This window comes from Sciurus carolinensis, chromosome 2 (genome assembly GCF_902686445.1).
Source record: "Sciurus carolinensis chromosome 2, mSciCar1.2, whole genome shotgun sequence".
NCBI classification, from domain to species: Eukaryota; Metazoa; Chordata; class Mammalia; order Rodentia; family Sciuridae; genus Sciurus; species Sciurus carolinensis.
In genome coordinates, this window is record NC_062214.1 from 95,492,060 (window position 1) to 95,512,002 (window position 19,943).

At 39.3% G+C, this 19,943-nt stretch overlaps 1 protein-coding gene across 2 annotated transcripts in view; it reads right to left on the reverse strand.

The window, feature by feature from the left end:
- The window catches only part of Mindy2 (MINDY lysine 48 deubiquitinase 2), an 88,549-nt gene extending 84,136 nt beyond the window's left edge, over positions 1 to 4,413 (reverse strand). Inside the window, exon 1 of one of the 2 annotated variants that reach the window (XM_047538724.1) lies at positions 3,294 to 4,413. In XM_047538724.1, coding sequence (XP_047394680.1) covers positions 3,294 to 4,127 — 834 coding nt within the window. In that variant the 5' untranslated portion in view covers positions 4,128 to 4,413. The remainder of the gene's footprint in view (positions 1 to 3,293) is intronic. The other variant, XM_047538723.1, reaches the window with a different exon arrangement.
- Between the last annotated feature and the right edge of the window lie 15,530 nt (positions 4,414 to 19,943).

Below are 19,943 nucleotides of genomic sequence, written 5' to 3' on the forward strand. Positions count from 1 at the left end.
ATGAAGTCTATACACTCCAAGTGATAAGCCCTCTAAATTTGGCAACTACTTTCACATACTATTTGTTATTTTCTCTATTCCAACATTTTCACACTTTTTGTCCTCAGAGTCCTTCACAGTATTAAAAATTATTGAGGGTCCCAAAGAATTTTTGTCTATGTGGATTTTATCTATTAATATTTACCACATTGGAAATTAAGGCTGAGGGGAAAAAACATTTTTCAGTATTGGTGATTGCACCAGGGGGCCTTTACCACTGAGTTACATTCCCAGCCTTTGTGTTTTATTTTGACACACAGTCTCACTAAAGCCAGGTACAGTGATGCATGCCTGTAATCTCAGCTGCTCTGGAATCTGATATAGGAGGACCTCAAGTTCAAAACCAGCCTCAGTGAGGCCTAAGCAACTCAGTGAGACCCTGATATAAAATATAAAAAGGTCTGGGGATGAAGCTCAGGGGTTAAGTGCCCCTGGGTTGACTCCCTGGTGCCAAAAAGAAAAAAGCAAATCTCACTACTTTGTTAATGCTGGCCTTGAACCTGTGATCCTCCTATCTCTGCCTCTGGAGTTACTGAGATTATAGGTGTGTGCCACCATGCCTGGCAAAACAGAAAAATTTAGAACACAAGAATATACAGACACATTCCATTAACTGTCAGGGCAATTTATCACCAATCATGCAGCCTAGAAAAACTCCACTGACATTTCAAAAAGGCAAATAACATCATAGTATTATTAAGAAGATAGTTTCAACCTCTAGAATTCCTGGTTTACTTTGAGATTACTGCTTTACATTGCTTCTCTTATCCATCTCCCTATCAGTCAATGATTACTGATGACCATTTTTGTGCACATAGACTAGATGCAGAAAAAAGACTGAAAACCACATATTTACAAAATAATCTTCAAATTCATTTGCATGCCTACTCATTCACAGCCTAACAAGACTATTAATTTTCTTTCCTGCTATTCCTACTTCATTTCCCTCCTCCACTGCACTATAGCCAAATTTGGAGGTCCCAAACACAACAAACCCTTCTCTAAAAGCTTTACCATCTTTGAATACACCCTTTGCCCAAATGGCCTTCTCTCATTCGTCCTACAGACCTGGTTCATAGGTTCTCTTCTATGAAGGTTTCCCTTGACACACTCATTCCCAATTACCCTTTTCTCTGTATTTTCACAATACATTAGAGTTTCTCACATTACTCTGCAATTATTGTTTATATGTCTGCTTCCTCATTATATAGGAAGTTGCACAAATTTGTTTTATACTCTTCTCTGCATGTGTGTAGTACCTTACATATAGTGGGAACCCATAAATGTGATCACCTACTCAAATCTGTCTTTCAGAGTCATTTCAAAGCTCATCTATCCTCAAGTAGTCCAGGCCACACAGTACAATTGCTTCTTCCTGTGAAGTACTATATGGAAACGAAGGAGAGAGAGAAGTTTAAAGGAAACTAAGTTATCCCTTCCTACTACAAAAGAGAATGACTCACAGAATCAAGTTTTAACTCCCTGGTCAAAGGCCTTCATCAAGTCAGTCTTCTACACCTTTTCACTTTTTATTATTCTTCAATATGAATTTACTATTTCTGTCATCTAATAAATACACACACACAGACACACTCTATTCATTCTGTTTTCATTCCTTTTGTTTATATTCTTCTCTCTGGTAGGAATTACGTTTCCCTGTTAACCTAAATTTTTTTTCCTTAAAAGCCTGTTTCAGGACCTATTAATCCCATGAAGCTTTCTGGGACTGTGACAAACCAGAAGAAAATTTCTCCTTTTTGAATCTCTAGTGCATTCCTATTTGTTCCATATAACCTAATATTTAGTATTCTTTAATAATTTCAAGTAAATAAACACAGCAATCCCAAATATCTTGATAGCTCTTCTAGAGCTGGCACTGGCTGGGCCCAGGGCACATGCCTGTGATCCCAGTGACTTGGGAGGTGGAAGCAGGAGAATTTTAAGTTTGGGATCAGCTTTAACAACTCAATGAGATCCTGTCTCAAAATAAAAAATAAAAAAAGGAGTTGGGGTCATAGCTCTGTGGTAGAGTGCCCCTGGGCTCAATCTCCAGTAACTTAAAAAAAAAAATAAAAAAAGCAGGCACTGTCTTCACTCAAAACATCCAAGTGCCATTATGCACCAGATAATGGAAAGGATTCTAATCTTACTTCCTTTCTATCAGCCATGCTAGCAATAGGAAGATAAAGCATATAATAAATGTTATCTCCTTTACTTGATTTTATTCCTAACCGATCAGAATAATCCAAGCTATTGTTTTCCTAGAGAATATTTTAGAGAATATTTTATCTATAGATATAATTACCATTTTTAAAATAAAATAGTGATCTGAGATGCAATTTCTCAGCACCTTGAAACTGCTAACTTAAGATACAGGTTACTTGTTGTGAGTCTTCAACATACTTACCCTTCCCTTTTTTGCTCCACTACCTTAGATATATATTTTCTTATTTTAGTTGTTAATAATTTAAGCTCCCTCAATACATTCTGATGTATGATTACTGGCAATGATGCCAAACCTTTTAAGAAAGTCAAAGAAATGAGTGAAGTGAAAAATCTTGCATAAGATGAAATCAGTCTTTGAAAACCTAGAAATTATGGTAATTGGGTCTCAGACCAACTCGTTTCTTAAGTGGTATTTCTCTAAAGGGTCACATCTTCCTTATCACCATTCCCTTGTATCCAATTGGGCAAGAATTAGTTGGAAAATAGACTAAACATAACCGTCAAAACCTATTCCATAATATCATGGATTGATGGTAAATTCTGAAGATTACCTTCTCCAATTCTTCACTTTTTTGCCTTGTTATAATGCCAGTACAAAGCAATAATATAGGAAAACATAGGTTAAAAATAACCTTTGGTATAGGGTGGTTTAAGTCCTACTTGTTTGTAAGTACAGTATATCAGCGGCAACATTCAACTGAATGTTGAACTCTTATTTAAACACTACTAAACAGATCTGAAGTTAAGTGCAATTCTTCCTGATACAAACACACACACTATGTATACATACATACATATATAGTATATGATAAACATACACGACATATATATGCTTTACACATATGATAAACATATATATATGAATATAAACAATATTTCAACAAGGGATTCCTGGAATGAATTTCATCTAAGAAAAGGGGACAGCTAAATGAAGAAAAAAGGAAGGCATCAGCTGACAAGCAATAGCTTCCTCAACCCATTTTGCCCCTCCCCAGAAACGGTAGGAAGTAAAAAGCTGCAGAATGTACCTTCCAGGCCAGAAGCAAAACATTGAGGATGGCCAGCAATGGGCAGGGTCCATTCTCATTCTGGGTGATGATGGGTGTGTTCTCTTCCTTCCACTGGATCCACTTGATGTGATACACAGATTGTCCCGGGAAGCGTTCCTTGGAGGCTGCCAACACCTGAGCAGTGTCCTCCTCCTCCTCTCTGCACAGAGGGGCAGCCCCGGGCAACAATGCCGCGCCCTCCTCCTCCTCAGGGACCCTGTTCTCGGCTCCCTCTTCACTATTGAACTCGGAGCTACTGGGGAAAGAGTGCAGGTTAGAGAACGACTCTAGGGAGTCCAGGCTCGGCGATTCCCCAGGAGGGCTCGGGTCGCTGCAACTGCTGCTGAGGCCGCCGGCGCTGCGGGGCTCCTCGGAGCCGGCGGCCCCCAGCTCTGCTTTGCAGGTGCCGGCAGGATCCGGGAGGGTCCCCGAGTCTCCGGCCGGACCTGAACCATGGCCCGCTCCGGACTCGGTTGTCTCGGGGGAGGCGGTCACCTTGTGCTGCCCTCTCAGAGGTGCCTTAGCGGCAGTAGGACTCTCCAAAACGCTCTCCTTTAAGTCCAAGCCCGGGAAGGAGCTGTAGAGTCCAGGAGACTGAGGAGAGTCCGTGGGAGAAACCGAGTCTGGGGGGCTTCTGGCAGCCACCGCCCCCTGCCCATTCCCGCCGCCGTTCTCCGCCGTCCATACTCCAGGACCATCCCCAGCGGCAAGCCTGGTCTCCTGCAGTCCTTCCGGCGGAGAACTTGTTCCCGGCGCTGGCCCGGCCGCCACCCCGTGTTCTAGCGGCAGCAGGCTCTCGGGGCCGCTCTCCATACCCGGCCGCCCGCCCCTCGCTCTATAGAGACTGCGGCCAGCTCTCCTCAGCCAGCGCCTCCGACGCCATGACAGCGGCACTGGCAGTTACAGCGCCCTAGCGCGGCCCTGGCCAGGCACGTCACGGGGAGGGCACCGGGAGCGCGCGCGCGCCGCCGCGCCCTCCGCCCGCTCGGGGCGTGCCTCCGCGCCACCGAGCAAAGCGGGACGACCGCGAAACCAACAGCAGCCGCCCACGCTGCCCCGTCTCTCCGTGCCCGTCTGTGCTGGCGCTCCGAAGGCCGGGCGTGGCGGGCGTGGCCGGGGGCGTGGCTAGGGCGCGTCCCCGCGGCCTCAGCTCCAGTAGGAAAACATCCTCTCACTCTGTGGCCGGAAGTTGAACTCGGGGGCAGCCCCACCGCCGCGCCGCTGCTTTAAAGGCCGGCTCCGGAAGCCGCTGAACGCTCGCCTGTGACCCTTCGGAATCGGGTCCTGTGTGGGTCTGAGCCGAAGGTTGCGGGGTGGGGTTTGGAGGTAGTCTTAGCATTTGGAGAAGAGCTTGCCCTTGATGGGCTCGGGAGACTTGTTTCCTCAGCTTGTAATATGAAAGATTCACAGCATTTCTTGCCGAATGCAGATTTTAAAGGCGGAGATCTACTCGAGGTGTTTGGATTACAGGAGTGCACAAATCCCATTCTCCCCGTCTGGCTGAGAACCGCTGCGCTTCCCACCGGCTACTGGTGCGACGTTCGCCTGTAGGAGGCGTCAATGTGGTTGTGGATATTGGCCTGCGCAGCAGAAGAAAGTGGGTAATTTGGCCAGTACTAATAAATGTGCTTGCGTTCGAATTAGCCAAGACTGCGGTTTTGGTTTTGGCTTCATTTTGCATGGAGTGGGAAGCGCCTGCTCCTGAAAAATGTGACTTTTTCTAAGAAGAATCGACTCTTCGGACCATGCAGTTTTCAAAGAGGACTGACAGAGTAGTCTGGAAGTTTTGTTGGTAGCAAGGTGGGTGTGGGTCCTATTGTGACCGCTCCCAGAAAAGCACCTCCCGAACTCTCTCCCTCTCCCGGTTCTGGGAGACAAAATTACAAGACGGATCTTCCTTAATCTGACGCGTTGATTCAGTCTCCTCCTTGTAATTCCAGCTATTAGGGAGACTGAGGCCTCCACCTTAGTGAAACTGCCTCAAAATAAAAAGGGTTGAGGATGTAGTGCAATGGCTAGGGCAGCTTCCTTAGTATGCCCGTCGTCCTGAGTTCATTCCTCTGAAACCCCAAAAAACAAACGACAATTTAAAAAAAAACCTGAAACGTAATAGAATGTGATATAAAAAATATCTATTGGTTAGAGAAGGTAGCCAATATTACAAAGTATTGTTTTATTTATTCTTCAGCACATTTTAGTAATAAGTATGATGGTGGGTTCTGTTTTTATCGTTGGGGATGCCTCAGTGGACAGCAGAGCTCATATCTTCGTGGAAATTGCTGTTTGGCCTTTTTTTTTTTTAAATTTTTTAAAAAGTGTTGGGAATCAAACCCAGGACCTTCTAGGCAAGTGACCTACAACTAAGCTACTGTTCAGTCCCTTGATTTTTTTTTTTTTCTTCTTATTGCTCTTCCCCGCGGCACCTCCCCTCGCCCCCTCACTTTGGTACCAGGATTGAACCCAGGGGTGCTTAACCACCGAACCACATCCCCAGCCCATTTTTATATTTTATTAGAAACAGGGTCTTGCTAAATTGCGAGTCTGGCTTTGAAGTTAGATCCTCCTGCCTCAGCCTCCCTAACCTCTGGGATTACAAGCCTGCGCCACCATACCCAGTTATTTATATATATAAATATATATATATATTTATAAATATAAATATATCATATATTTATTTATATATATTTATATAATATATTGTATATATATATATTTATATATATATTTAGTTGTCAGTGGACCTTTAATTTTCATCTCATTTATATGAGGTGCTGAGAATTGAACCCAGTGCCTCACACATGCTAGGCAAGTGCTCTACCACTGAGCTACAACCCCAACCCCTATATTTTTAATACTTGCTTGATAAGTATGGTTTCTGAAGAATGCAGAAAATGGAACCTCCTCCCCCTTTAACATTGGCTTGATATCTCTCTAACTCTTGGAAAGCAGGAAAATCAAAAAAGATAATATAAAGTTTCTTCAGAATGTTGAATTTAGCAACTTTGTGTACATTTGGTCTCCATATTGAACCATAAGCAATAAATTCTGTTGTTAAATTTGAATTTTTCTCTAAGAAAGAATTGCAGATGTTAAATATGCTAGGACTCTGGGTTTGATCCCCAGCACCCACCCCCCCATATTGCTGAATTAAGCACATTACAGTAGTTAAAGCTTGGAGTACGATAGAGAATACAGATTTTAGGAAATTCAGAATTTAGTATGATTCCTCAAATGTAAGATCTGTAATGGTTATAGGTTAATTTATTATATGAACAAATTAAGTGAATAATGAATCATATATAGGCCATTAAACCACACATAGATCCAAGAATTGTGGAACATACTTCTTACATAATGGCCCTTCACCAATTTTCAAAAACTCTGCTTGGGCTGGGCACAGTGGTGTATGCCTGTAATCCCAGTGGCTCCCAAGGCTGAGGCAGGAGGATCTCGAGTTCAAGGCCAACTTCAGTAATTTAGTAAGACCGTGTCTCAAAAATAAAAAGGACTGGGGATGTAGCTCCGTGGTAAAGCACTCTGAGTTCAATCCCCAGTATCAAACAACAACAACAACAAACCCACTCGGAAAAACCTGTACTTGTTCTGGTAGACTTTTATCAGTGTATGTTTCAAATGTTCACCTTCATCATTTTAAAATTTGTTTACAACAAAAAGAAGCAGAACCAAGTGTTCAATGTTGTCAGCAATTATATAGGTCAAGATGAAGAGTGGTGAGAACGTGTAATTATTTGAGTTTATGAAAATATACAGAGTTGGGCTGGGTGTGTAACTTAGTGGTAGAGGCATAAGGCCCTGGGTTCAATTCCTACCATCAAAAAATTAATTAAAAAAAAAGAGAAATAAGTATACATAGTTTGTTTTTCCAATGGAGGCAGGGAATGGCATCTAAGGAGAGTACCAGAGAAGACAAGACAATAAACTGAGTAATGTATTATATTTCCTTGTGTGTATTTTTGCCTAATTGGAAGTAACATAAACCATTTTTAAGTTAAAATGTTACTACCCAAATTTTTTATAATTATTATTGGTAGTACTTGGGATTGAACCCTCAGGGCTGCTCCACCACTGAGCTACATCTCCAGTCTTCTGCTGCTTCTTTTTAAATATTGAAACAGGAACTTGCTAAGTTTCCCAGACTGGCCTTGAATTCGCAGACCTCCTGTCTCAGTGTCTGGAGTAACTGAGAAAGTAGGTCTGTGCTACTGCATCTAATTTTTAGTATTATTCTTTAAAGTTACAGATGTAATAGTTTTAAAAGATAAATACCTTATATAAAAATGAAGTAGTTCTCTGATTTATTCCTTCACAACTTTGAATACTGTTCTTTTTTCTTTCTTTCTTTCTTTCTTTTTTTTTTTTTTTTTTTTTTTGTATTGGGGATAGAGCCCAGGGGTGCTTAACCACTGAGCCACATCCCCAGACCTTTTTAATATTTTATTTAGAGACAGGTTCTCACTGAGTTGCTTAGACTCTTGCTAAGTTGCTGACGCTAACTTTAAATTTACTATCCTCCTGCCTCAGACCTCTGAGCCACTGGGATTACAGATGTGCACCACTGCACCTGGCTTGAATCCTGTTAAGAAGCAGTCCCTTGGGGTTGGGTTTGTGACTCAGTGGTAGAGGCTTGCCTAGCACGTGTGAGGCACTCGGTTCAATTTTCAGCACAGCATGTAAACAAATGAAAAAATAAAATAAAATAAAAAAGAAAAAGTCCATCCACAACTAAAAAAAAAAAAAAAAAAAAAAAAAAAAAGCAGTCCTTTTCAAATCACAGCTGTTTTTTAGCTCCTTATCCCCACATTTCCAAGTAGCACAATTACACTGATTTCTTCATTGAAATGTAGATATTTCTTATTTGTTTATTTCTATGGCAGATGAAGATTTAATTTTCTCATGCCATTTTTCCTCTTTTTGTTTCAACATCTCAGCTATTCTTGGGTTTTTGTTTTGTTTTGTTTTGTTTTGTTTTTTGGTTTTCCCAGTTCTGTGGATTGAACCCAGAGGTACTTTACCACTGAGCTACATCCCCAGCCCATTTTACTTTTAATTTTGAGACAGGGTTCTGCTAACTTTACCAAGCTGGTTTGATCCTCCTCTTTAGCCTACCACAAGCAGCCTACCACTGTTTGTTTTTATAGGCCTGCTTCACAATTACCATTCTGGGATTTCTTTTCACAATTTTTTTTAGTGATTCCTTCATTTTCTCTTCTATGTTAATTCTTTTACTTCTTGAATATCCTATCATCTGTCATCTTTTTTCCTTGAGTTGGTGGAACATATTCTTAATTAGCTTCCTGAGAAAAGAGTGCATGGGAAGTAAGTTTTTTTGTCTTGTTTGTTTTGGTACTTGGGATTGAATCATGGGGCCCCTTGACCATCCCTCCCCCTTTTTTATATTCCTGCCTCTGCCTCCCAAGTCACTGGGATTACAGGCATGTACCACCGCGCCTGACTGGGAAGTAGATTTTTGCAGACCTTGTATGTTCAAAAAGAAGATAGACGCTTGTGGGTTGGGGTTGTAGTTCAGTAGTAGAGCACTTGCCTAGCATGTGTGAGGTACTGGGTTCAGTTCTCAGCACCACATATAAATAAATAAATAAATAAATAAATAAATAAATAAAATAAAGGTATTGTGTCCATTTACAACTAAAAATATTAAAAAGATAGACCTTTATAGTTTGGGTATAAAATTCAAGGTTGGAAATATGTTTTCTTCATTTTTAAGTCATTGATTGTAATCTAGCTCCTAGGAGATTACTGATAAGACTGATAATATTATTATGACTCCGGAAACCTCTGTATTTAACCTGCATCTTTTCTCTAAAGTTTCCTATTATTTTTGATGTTCTAAAATTTCAGTACTTGATATTTCTTTCTGTGAAAGTCAAATCAAAATGGATCAAAAACTTATGAATTCGACCAGAAACTGCAGCTGCTAGAAGAAAACATAGGGTCAGCATCAAATTGGTGCAGGCACCTTAATAAGACCCCTAAATCTCAAGAAATAAAAATAAGAATCAATAAGTGGGATGCTGTAAAATTAGAAAGCTTCTGCACAGCAAAGGAAACAAGAATATGAACAAAGAGCCTAAAGAATGGGAAAATATCTTTACCAGCTGCTCCTCTGACAGGGGATTAATATCCAGAATATATTTTTAAAAACTCAAAAAACTTACACACACACATACAAACAAACCCCACAAATAACCCAATCAATAGATGGGCAATAATGGGAAAAGAACTAAACAAACATTTTTCAAAAGAAGAAATACAAATAACCAACAAATATATGAAAAAAAAATTGTTCAACATCTCTAGCAATCAGGGAAATGCAAATCAAAACTATACCAAATTTTTATCTCACTTTAGTCAGAATGGCAATTATCAAGAATACAAATAATAATAAATGTTGGTGAGGATGTGGGGGAAAAGGTACACTCACATATTGTTGATTGGACTGTGAATTAGTACAACCCCACTCACTCTGGTAAAGCAGTGTGGAGATTCCTCAGGAAACTTGGAATGGACCCACCATTTGACCCAGCTATCCCACTCCTTGGTTTATACCCAAAGGACTTAAAATCAGTATACTACAGTGATGCAGTATACTCTATGATCAATGTTCATAGCAGCTCAATTTATTTCTACAATCCCACAATGCTGGGGACTCGAACCCAGGCCTCCAGCATGGGAGTCAGGCACTCTACATGATGTGCTATATCACCAGCACATAGCAGCTCAATTTAGAATAGCTAGATTGTGGAACCAACCGAGATGCCCTTCAGTTGATGAATGGATAAAGAAACTGTGCTATATATACATAATGGAATATTACTCAGCCATAAAGAAGAATAAAATTATGACATTTGCTGGTAAATGGATGAAATTGGAAAATATCATGCTAAGTGAAATAAGCCAAGCCCAAAAAAATCAAAGGCCAAATGTTTTCTCTGATAAATGGATGACGATGTATAATGAGGGTGGTGGAATATGTTTGTGTGGAAAGCACCAATCAAGGATGGATAATGGATGAGCAAGGGGAGGATCAATGGAGTGAAGGGTTGGGGTGGGAACAGGGACTGAAATGGAGTGGGTGCATGTATAATATTGTTGAGATAAAGTCAGCTACTATGTATGACTATAATGCTCTAATAAAAATTTAAAATGCATTTTACAAAGAATATTTCCTTGTGTAGTTCTTGTTTTATTCATTAGACTGAGTTCTTGGTGATCACCACTCTCAATATAAAAATCTGTATCTTTCAGTTCTGGGAAATTTTCTTTTTTTGGGGGGAGGCAGTTACTAGAAATTGAACTCAGGGGCACTTGATCACTGAGCCACATCCCCAGTCCTTTTTTGTATTTTATTTAGAGTCAGGGTCTGACTGAGTTGCTTAGCATCTCACTTTTTGCTGAGGCTGGCTTTGAACTCACAATCTTCCTGCCTCAGCCTCCCAAGCCTCTGGGATTACAGGCATGCACCACTGCGCCCAGCAAATTTTCTGTTTTTATTCATTTGATAATTCTTATCTCTTCTCTGTTACACTCTTTTTTTTTTTTTCCAGTATTGGGTTTTGAACCCAGGGTCTCGCATGTGCCAGGAAAATACTATACCACTGAGCTACACCCATAACCCTTTATTTTATTTTGAGGCAGGGTCTCATTAAGTTGCCCAGGCTGGCCTTGAACTTTTCATCTTCCCATCTCAGACTCCTGAGTACGTGGGATTACAACATGTGCCTTGGTGCCTGATTCTTTTTATTATTTTTATGTGTTTAATTTCTAAGGTTTCCTTCTAGTTCCCTTTCATTGTTCATTGGCATCCTGACCTTTTTTCTCATAGAATATTGTTTATGATTTTTAATATCTCCTTAATGTTTTTCAAAGGATATCTGAACCATATGCATAAGTAAAGTATGCTTAATTGGCATATAGTTATTGGTAGTGTGAGAGTAATAAAACATTAGTCTTTGGAAGTGGAAATTTTGTTTTTGGAAATAAGACATTCACATGAAATGATCACTGAGAATATAAGTTAAGTCTCAACGTTAATAGTAAATGAGCAGCATAAGCAGTAAATATAACAATTCAAATGAGGAAAAAATCTTTTAGTGTGTGATTTGATCTATGTTCTCCTAATTTAAATCACAGGCTGAGCCAGGTGTGATGGCACATGCCTGCAATCCCAGCAATTTGGGAGGCTGAGGCAGGAAGATCACAAGTCTGAGTACAACCTCGGCAACTTATTGTGACCCTGTCACAAAATTAAAAGGGCTGGTACGTAACTCCTGGGTTCAATCCCATTATGAAAAAAAAGTATAAAAATAAAATCATGGCCTGAGTATTGCCTTAGGCTTGAAAACCTTTTAAAAAAGAGAAATCTCCCACTATCAAAATGATTACTCTCATTAATTTTTTGAGATACTAGTGGTACTGAGGATTGAACCTAGAGCCTTGTGTATGGAAAGCATGGGCTGTACTACAAAGATCCATTCACAGATCTGATTATTCTTTCAAAATTCTGTTTTTCTAGTCCAAGCGTGCTGGTACATTCCTCTAATATTAGAGACTCAGGAGGCTGAGGCAGGAGGATTGCAAGTTCAAAGCCAGTCTCAGCAACTTAGTGAGACCCTATCTCAAAATAAAACAAAAAGGGTTGGGGATATAGCTCAGAGGTAGTGTCCCCCTGGGTTCAATCCCTAGTACAAAAAAAAAAAATTCTGTTTTCTTAGTTGAATCATAACTCTTAGCTGCCATGACAGAAAAATTTCATATCATCTTTGACTTTTACCCCAGTTTCTGATTATTAACTCATCAGTCAAGTGTTGCTAATGTTATACATTCCTTTCTTTTCGTGTCTCCTCTGTGGCCACTCCTAGTCCTTTCTCTATACCACTTTATATAATATCTGTAATTTGTGATTATTACCCAGTCTGTGTTCTCTTCTTCAGTTGATTCTGCATAAACCTATAAAGGCTATACTTTTAAAATCTTGTTATCATTTTGATGGACTATTAAAATTGGACAATTAGAATTAAATTGATAGTTCTTTATTGTTAGCTGCATCAACATCAGCTCTGGGCAGAAGATTGCAAGGCATATATGCCTTTATTCCATCTCAGCTTTGTAGTCAACACATGAGAAAATTCTGAGTTAAAATCAAGGTTTTCCATGTAACTGTGTTTTCCTTGGTTTTGGTCTTTAACTGCTTGCAGAATCTCCAGCATCCTGCATAATATATCCCTGACTCAATTATTTCCTTGAACACCCATGATGAGTCCCATATCTGTTCAGAAACAAATCCAATCTTATGATATTCCACCAAGTGCTGCCTCTACTCCATGCTGATTTAGCTGATGCTCATCTGTTTTGGTGATGTTAAAGATACATGATGGTGGTTAATGGGGGAAGATAACTTTTTCCCCCCTTTTATTTTAGCCTTAATATCTCCAGTATTAGTAAAACAGTTCTTTCCAATTTTAAAATTTGAACCTAAATATGTTACCAGGTACATTGTACCAGGAGCAAGTTCAAAGAATATATTACATCTTCTTCAACTCATAACCCCTGTTCCCTTAATCTTATGCCCATTTGTCATTGGATCAATTATATCATGGCTGCTTCCTTTTCTTAAGAAATCTCTTCTTAAAAATTAAAATTATTCTGCCAGGAATGGGGATGTAAATCAGTGCTCTGTGGTACAGCATATACTTAGCTAGCATGTATAAGGACCTGGATCCAATACCCAGCACTCAAAAACAAAAACAAAAAACAAACAGAAAAAGATGCTGGGTGCTGTGACGCAGGTCTGTAATATTAGAGATTTGGGAAGGTGAGTCAGGAGGATTATAAAAGGGACAAACAAAACTGGGGAGCCTAGAGGTATGTGTAAACATGTTGCAAGTCTGGTTCTGCAGGTCCTACTAGTGCCAGGGTTGTTTGTACTTTCAATCTGAGAAGAAGCTGGTGGCTGGGGAGGGGGGTGACCACCACCAACAAAACCCAAAGATAATAGGTTAGTGAAATGGAGTCAGGGCAATGCCTGCGTACTTTTTTAATTTTCCCAATTTTGTGGGGGTTGGTACTGGGGATTGAAACCAGGGGTGCTCTGCCACTGAGGTACATCCCCAAACCTCCTTATTTTATTCTGACCCAATGTCTCAGACCCAATGTTGCCCAGTCTAGCTTCAAACTTGTGATCCTCCAGTCTCAGCCTTTTGAGTAGCTGGGATTATAGGCATGTGCCACGACACCTAGTTGCCACTTTCAGTTATGATTTAATTTCTCAGGTATTGATGATTTCAAAAAAATACATTGACTTGGTAACATAAACATATAATCTGTAAAATTATAAGGTGACATTTAAAGTGTAAGTGCCTTGAGAGTTTCCACGAATTAGTCCTTGTCAGTTGATCAATTCAGATTGCACTGAGAAAAATCAAGCTTCTGGACTTTCAAAGCTAAGAATTAGGGGGTGTGAATATAGCTCAGTAAAAGGGGATATACTTAGCACCTACAAATGTCTGGGTTCAATTCCCAGCACCAAAAACAAAATAAAGAAGCAAATTTTTGACCACAATAATGATGGATTTACCCAGTAATTCAAAAGACTAGACTAAAAGATTCAGAGTCAAACAAACTTGGGTTAGAAGCTAATATACCTCTGTTTCCTCATCTATAGAATGAAATGCAGTATATTTACTTCATAGAATTGTTGCAAATAATAAATGGGATCGTGTATATAAAGTGCTAATCAAGATGCCCATCAGCATGTTAGAAATATTGTTTTTTTAATCTAGAAATCCCAGTAGGAACAGAATAAATATTTGTTGAATTGATAAGCAATAATTTAAATGGCCAACCTGTGAGATTTTTGGTACTTTGCTTTGCCTCAAAGTCTCTGCTGTCTGTCTTTGATATCAGATAATCATGAGATTTTCCACAAAGTCACACATGATTAACTGCAGATGAAGAATGTAAATAACAGGTGTTTTGTACTAAAATATGATCGAGATTACTTGAGCCAGAGAAGCGTAGGAAAAAACTTCAAGGAGTATTTGGAACTTGGTCTAGTTCTTAAAACAGAGGTCACAAAATCAAATACTGATGGGGATAATGCCAGCTAGAGTGACATTAGACAAGCCCAGTCCAAAGAGGGCAGTCTCTACTCAGTTCCTGGCAATTGATGTTGTGCGAGAATCTCGGTCTGCTTGACCTTTCAGTTTTCACTGAAAATCTAGGATCTTGTTTGCACTATGAAAGCTCCCAATTGCTAATTATTGGTGAATAATTAAGAAAAAAATTTTAACTACAAGTTAAACCAAACATGTTTGTGAGTCTAATTTCATTTATGAGTTACCTGGTTATGACCTGTGGTTTAAAGGCTATGTTAATGCAGCATAAACAGAAAGAAAGAGGGGGACAAAACATGGAGAAAGAAAAGTTTAAGGTGCTTTTAAGGTTACCAAGTGTATACCAGTTTGACTTAATGGAAAGGAATGAAAAGTTCAGACAAATGAATTTCTGTGGAACATTTTTAGTGAGGATATCATCAGGGTTTTAGGTACTAAGAGATCATTCCTAGTTTTTGAATGAACTACTGAAATAGAGCCTGTGTTAGTACTGAGGTTCAATGACCATGTGTTGGATACATAGGTACTAAACTGTGAGACCCTGTTTTTAACACCTGACTCATACCTGTCTACAATTAGGTGGCACAGGCCTGTAATCTCAACAGCTTGGAAGGCTGAGGCAGGAGGATTGCAAGTTCAAAGTCAGCCTCAGCAGCTTAGTGTGACCTCTCTCAAAGTAAAGGCTGGGGATGTGACTCAGTGGTTAAGCACTCTTTGGGTTCAATCACTGGTACCAAAAAAAAAAAAAAAAAGAAAAAAGGAATTAGAGGATCTGTTCGTAGAGCACTTATCTTTTATGCCCAAGGCCCTGATTTCCAACCCCACACATACACAGACACACATACATACAGAGAGTTAGGTAAGATATTTTAAATCAACAAATATGATACAATTTGATGAAGTTATAATAGAAGCATGGAAACGGTAGATATTAAATTTTGTCCAGTGGAAAAGTTTGTAAAGATTTTACAGAGGGAAGAAGTCTTAGCCATCTCTGAAACAACATCTATTTCTTTACTTTTTAAAGGGAATCAACACTCTTTACATGCCTTTTAAATGCTTTAAGTTACATACATATCATATGTCTTTATTCTGTTTTCCCCAGAAGTGGATTTTTAAATGCTTTTCTTCTCTGTTCCCCCTTTTACACAAAAAGTAAAATTCTGACCAAAAGCTTATTAAAATTAATATGGAAGCGATTCTCTGAGCCTAATTTTGTAGGATTTATATGTAGGGTATATGGGAGAGACATTCCTTCCAGAAGGAATAAGATTGGCAAAGGTATTTAAAAAAGAAATAATACATGTTTGGGAAACTAACTAACTTTGGTTGAGCAAGGTGTGATGGTGCATGCCTGTAATTCCAGTTATTTAAATTAAAAAATAAAACAGGATGGGGATGTGTTTCAATGGTTTGAAAAAAAAAAAACTAGGTGCAAGCGGCTGGGGAGGCTGAGGCAGAAGGATTGCAAGTTCAAAACCAGCCTTAGCAATTTAGCAAGACTCTAAGTAACTTAGTGAGACCCTGTCCCAAAATAAAAAATAAGGGGCTGTGGTTGTGGCTCAGTGGTAGAGTACGTGTGAAGCACTGGGTTCAATTCTCAGCACCACATAAAAAATAAATAAAATAAAATAAATAAATAAAAAGGACTGGGGATGTGGCTCAGTGATTAAGTGTCCCTGGGTTCAATTCCCAGATCCAGAAAGATTCAAGACAAAACAGAAACAGACAAAGCCTACTACATTCAAATAGCAAGAAACATATTGCAATGATTAAAGCCAATGCACTTTGGGGACAGATTTAACTTTGGGTGTTCACTATAAGGCTCTTGAACTTTCTGACTTTGGGCAAATAATTTAAATCCTTTAAACTTCTCTTTCCTTACTGTCTGCTACTATTATTATTTTTCTTTCTCTTTTCTTTTCCTTTTTCCTTTTTTTTTTTTTTTTGAGATGCTGGATCTGAACCAGAACCTTATGCACACCAAGCAAGTCATCTCCCCTGAGCTATCATCACCCTTACCCCTGTTACTCTAATTTTTGTTTTTGCTACTTTAAGAAGATCAAGAAAAGGAAGTGGTGGGTTAGGGGTGTAGATCAGTGGTAGAAATGCTTGCTTAGTATGGGTGAGGCCTTGGGTTCAATCCCCAACACCAAAACCAAAACCAAACAAACAAGAAAATAGTGAAGAAGAAGTTGTCAAGGAAGGTAATGACCAGATCACCAAGGCCTTGTTTGTGTTTTTTTGTTTAGTTGTTTGTTTCAGTACCAGGGATTAAACCCAGGGACATCTACCACTGAGCTGCCCTTTTTAAAATTTTTTTAAAAAATTTTGAGACAGGGTCTTGCCAAGTGGCCCTGACTGGCCTCAAACTTATGATCCTTTTGCTTCAACCTCCTGAATCACTGGATTACACATTTGCACTGCTATACCCAGCTAAGATGGTCATTAGGACACTAGTTTAGCCATCTTCAATCAGTTAGCTCATCATCATAAAGTTCTTTACCACTGCCTTGCCTATCTCCACAAATTTTCTTCTGTCTTGTGGTGAGCAGACCAAGCCTTTGCACAGTAACTTTAACCCAAAAAGGAAATTTAAGAGGAAAAGAAGATTTGAGCAGACTGATGTAGGGATTTGTTCAGCTGGGGATGTATTAATTTTTTTTTCCAGTATTGGAGATTGAACCCAGGAATGCTCTACCAGTAAGCCACATCCCCAACCTTTTTTATGTTTTACTTTGTGATAGGGTCTTGCTAAATTGCTCAGGCTGGCCTAGAATTTGCTGGTCTCTTCTCTGAGATTCTACAGTAGCTGGGATTACAGGTATGCGACACTGCACACAGTGGGACATGTTGAATTTGATAAGACTGTGTAACGTCAGGGAGGATATGGCTAGTAACTGTTAGATATATAATAAGAGCAACATCTAAAACTTTATAATGCTTAATATGTGCTATGTTTTTGTCTCAGTGCTTTATATCTGTTAACTTATTTAACTCTCACAGTAACTCTCTGGGGGAGTTACTACATTTCAAAGATTTGGAAACTAATGTACAGATGCCTTACTTTGCCCAAGGTCATATAGTTAGGAAGTGGTTCAATTAGGATATAGGTCTGGGGTTTGGGTTCAGGAAAAGTACTGACTCTATAGTAGATATTGGGGTAGAATTAAAAACAAGGCAGACCCAGACTTTGCTTTCATGGAGTTTATAGCTTAGTAAGCTATAAACATCTGAGAGTAGTAAGAAATAATCATGCAGGTGAAGAATGATAAGATAAAAAGCCAAGGATAAAATCCTGAGGATCAATAACATTCAAGTGGTAAAGGAGAAAAAGCCCCAGGGAAGAGATATAGACGAAGACACAGTTAAATTAAGAGGACAATCTGGAGAGAGTAAAGTCTTGGAAAACAATGGAGAAGAGAGTTTTATTTTATTTATTTATTTATTTATTTATTTATTTATTTATTAATTATTTGGGGTACTCGGATTGAACCCAGGGACACTTTACCACTTTACAGCCCCAGTGCTTTGTATTTTTAAATTTTGGGACAGGGCCTCACTAAGTTGGTTAGGTCCTCACTAAGTTGCTGAGGATGGCTTTGAATTTGCAATCCTTTTGCCTCAGCCTCCCAAGTTGGTGGGATTATAGGAATATGACACTTATCTGACTGTTATTGGGTTTTGTGTGTGTGTGGTTGAGTGTGTGTGTGTGTGTGTTACCATGGATTGAACTCAGGCCTTATACATGCTAGATAAGTGCTCTAACACTGAGTTACATTCCCAGCAAAAGAAGAAAAATTTAAGGAGAATATTAACTGTCTGAGAAGTCTAGTAAGATAAGGAATAAAGGTGTCAGGGCCATTGATAACTAGAACATATTTGATGGCGCTAGCAAGGGTAACTTTTTTAGTCATGTTGAGAATGCATCAAATTTCAGTGAGTGAAGTGAAATTTAGAAGCAGGACCAGAAGCTGGCTGGAAGGGCACATGCCTGTGTTCTCAGTTCTTCGGGAGGCTGAGACAGGAGGATCATACCTTTGAGGCCACCCTGGGCAGTTTGGTGAGAACCTATCTCAAAAAAAACAAAAAAACAAAAAAACTGCAGGATGTAATAGAGTTCTTGCCTATCCTGTGCAAGACTCTGGGTTCTAACCCCAGTTTGGAGCTGCAAGGAGTAGGGGCAGGATCAGAAGAGAGATCAGAGTAACGGAGATGATTAGCTGAAAATAATTGTGTGAACCAGAGTGACATTAACAGGAAGGGAATGATGAAAGGCACAAGAAAGATATTTCTAGGGAAGAATCAAAATGACTTGGTGACTAGTTAAGGGTAGAGACAAGGGGAAGAAGAATCAATGGTGACTCTATTTTTATTTATTTATTTTTTTTGATACTGGGCGCTTAACCACTGAGCTACATCTGTAGCCCTTTTTGTTTTTTATTTTGAGACAGAGTCTCATTAAGTTCCATAGGGCCTCACTAAATTGCCGAGGCTGGTCTTGAACTTGCAATCCTCCTAGCATGTCCTTGTTTCAATCTCCAGCACTGAAAAAAATCCCTCCCCCCAAAACTGTATATTATTGGTGAAAAATAATGCTATTAAAATAATTACTGCTTTCAAATGGATGCTTGTGTGTTCATGATTGAAGGACAATAGTATTTCTTTGTTTTTACTTAACACATACTTAGATATTAATTATTATCTGCCAGGTAGTTTTATAATTTCTTTATATATGTTAAGTAATTTGAATTTAATCATCAAACAAGCCCTGGAGTCAGGCATGGTGGCGCATGCCTGTAATTCCAGTAACTCTGGAGGCTGAGGCAGGAAGACCACAAGTTCAAAGTCAGCCTCAGCAATTCAGCAAGGCCCTAAGAAACTTGGTGAGTCCCTGTCTCAGAATAAAAAGGGCTGGGGATGTGGCTCAGTGGTTAAGTGCCCCTGGGTTCAATCCCCAGTAACAAAACAAAACAAAACAATCCCAGGAAACAAATATTCTTATTTTTACAAAAGAATATTGATGTTAGAATGGCAAAATAGAGTGGTTGTAGTTACAGCTTATAAAAAACTACCGCTGGGAGTCAAGCCCAAGCAGTCTGTGCTAGTGTAAATGCACTCTTTATATTTCCACATTTCATCAGTTTTTCACACATTTGCAAATCATTGATGACTTCTAACGAAATAGTGGTTCAAACTTGTGATACTGGAAAGCCATTCATTATGATGCTGGTATGTGATGGTATGCATGCTTTACAAATAAAAGAAATACCATCTTAAATGTGATTTGTAGTGATCACTTTAGTAACACAGAATATGGTTTTGAATTTTTCCAGTTGAATTTATTTATTTATTTTTGGTACTGGGGATCGAGCCCAGGCGTGCTTAACAACTGAGCCACATCCCCAGCCCTTTTTATTTTTATTTTGAGACAGGGTCTCACTAAATTGCTTAGGGCCTCACTATTTTGCTGAGC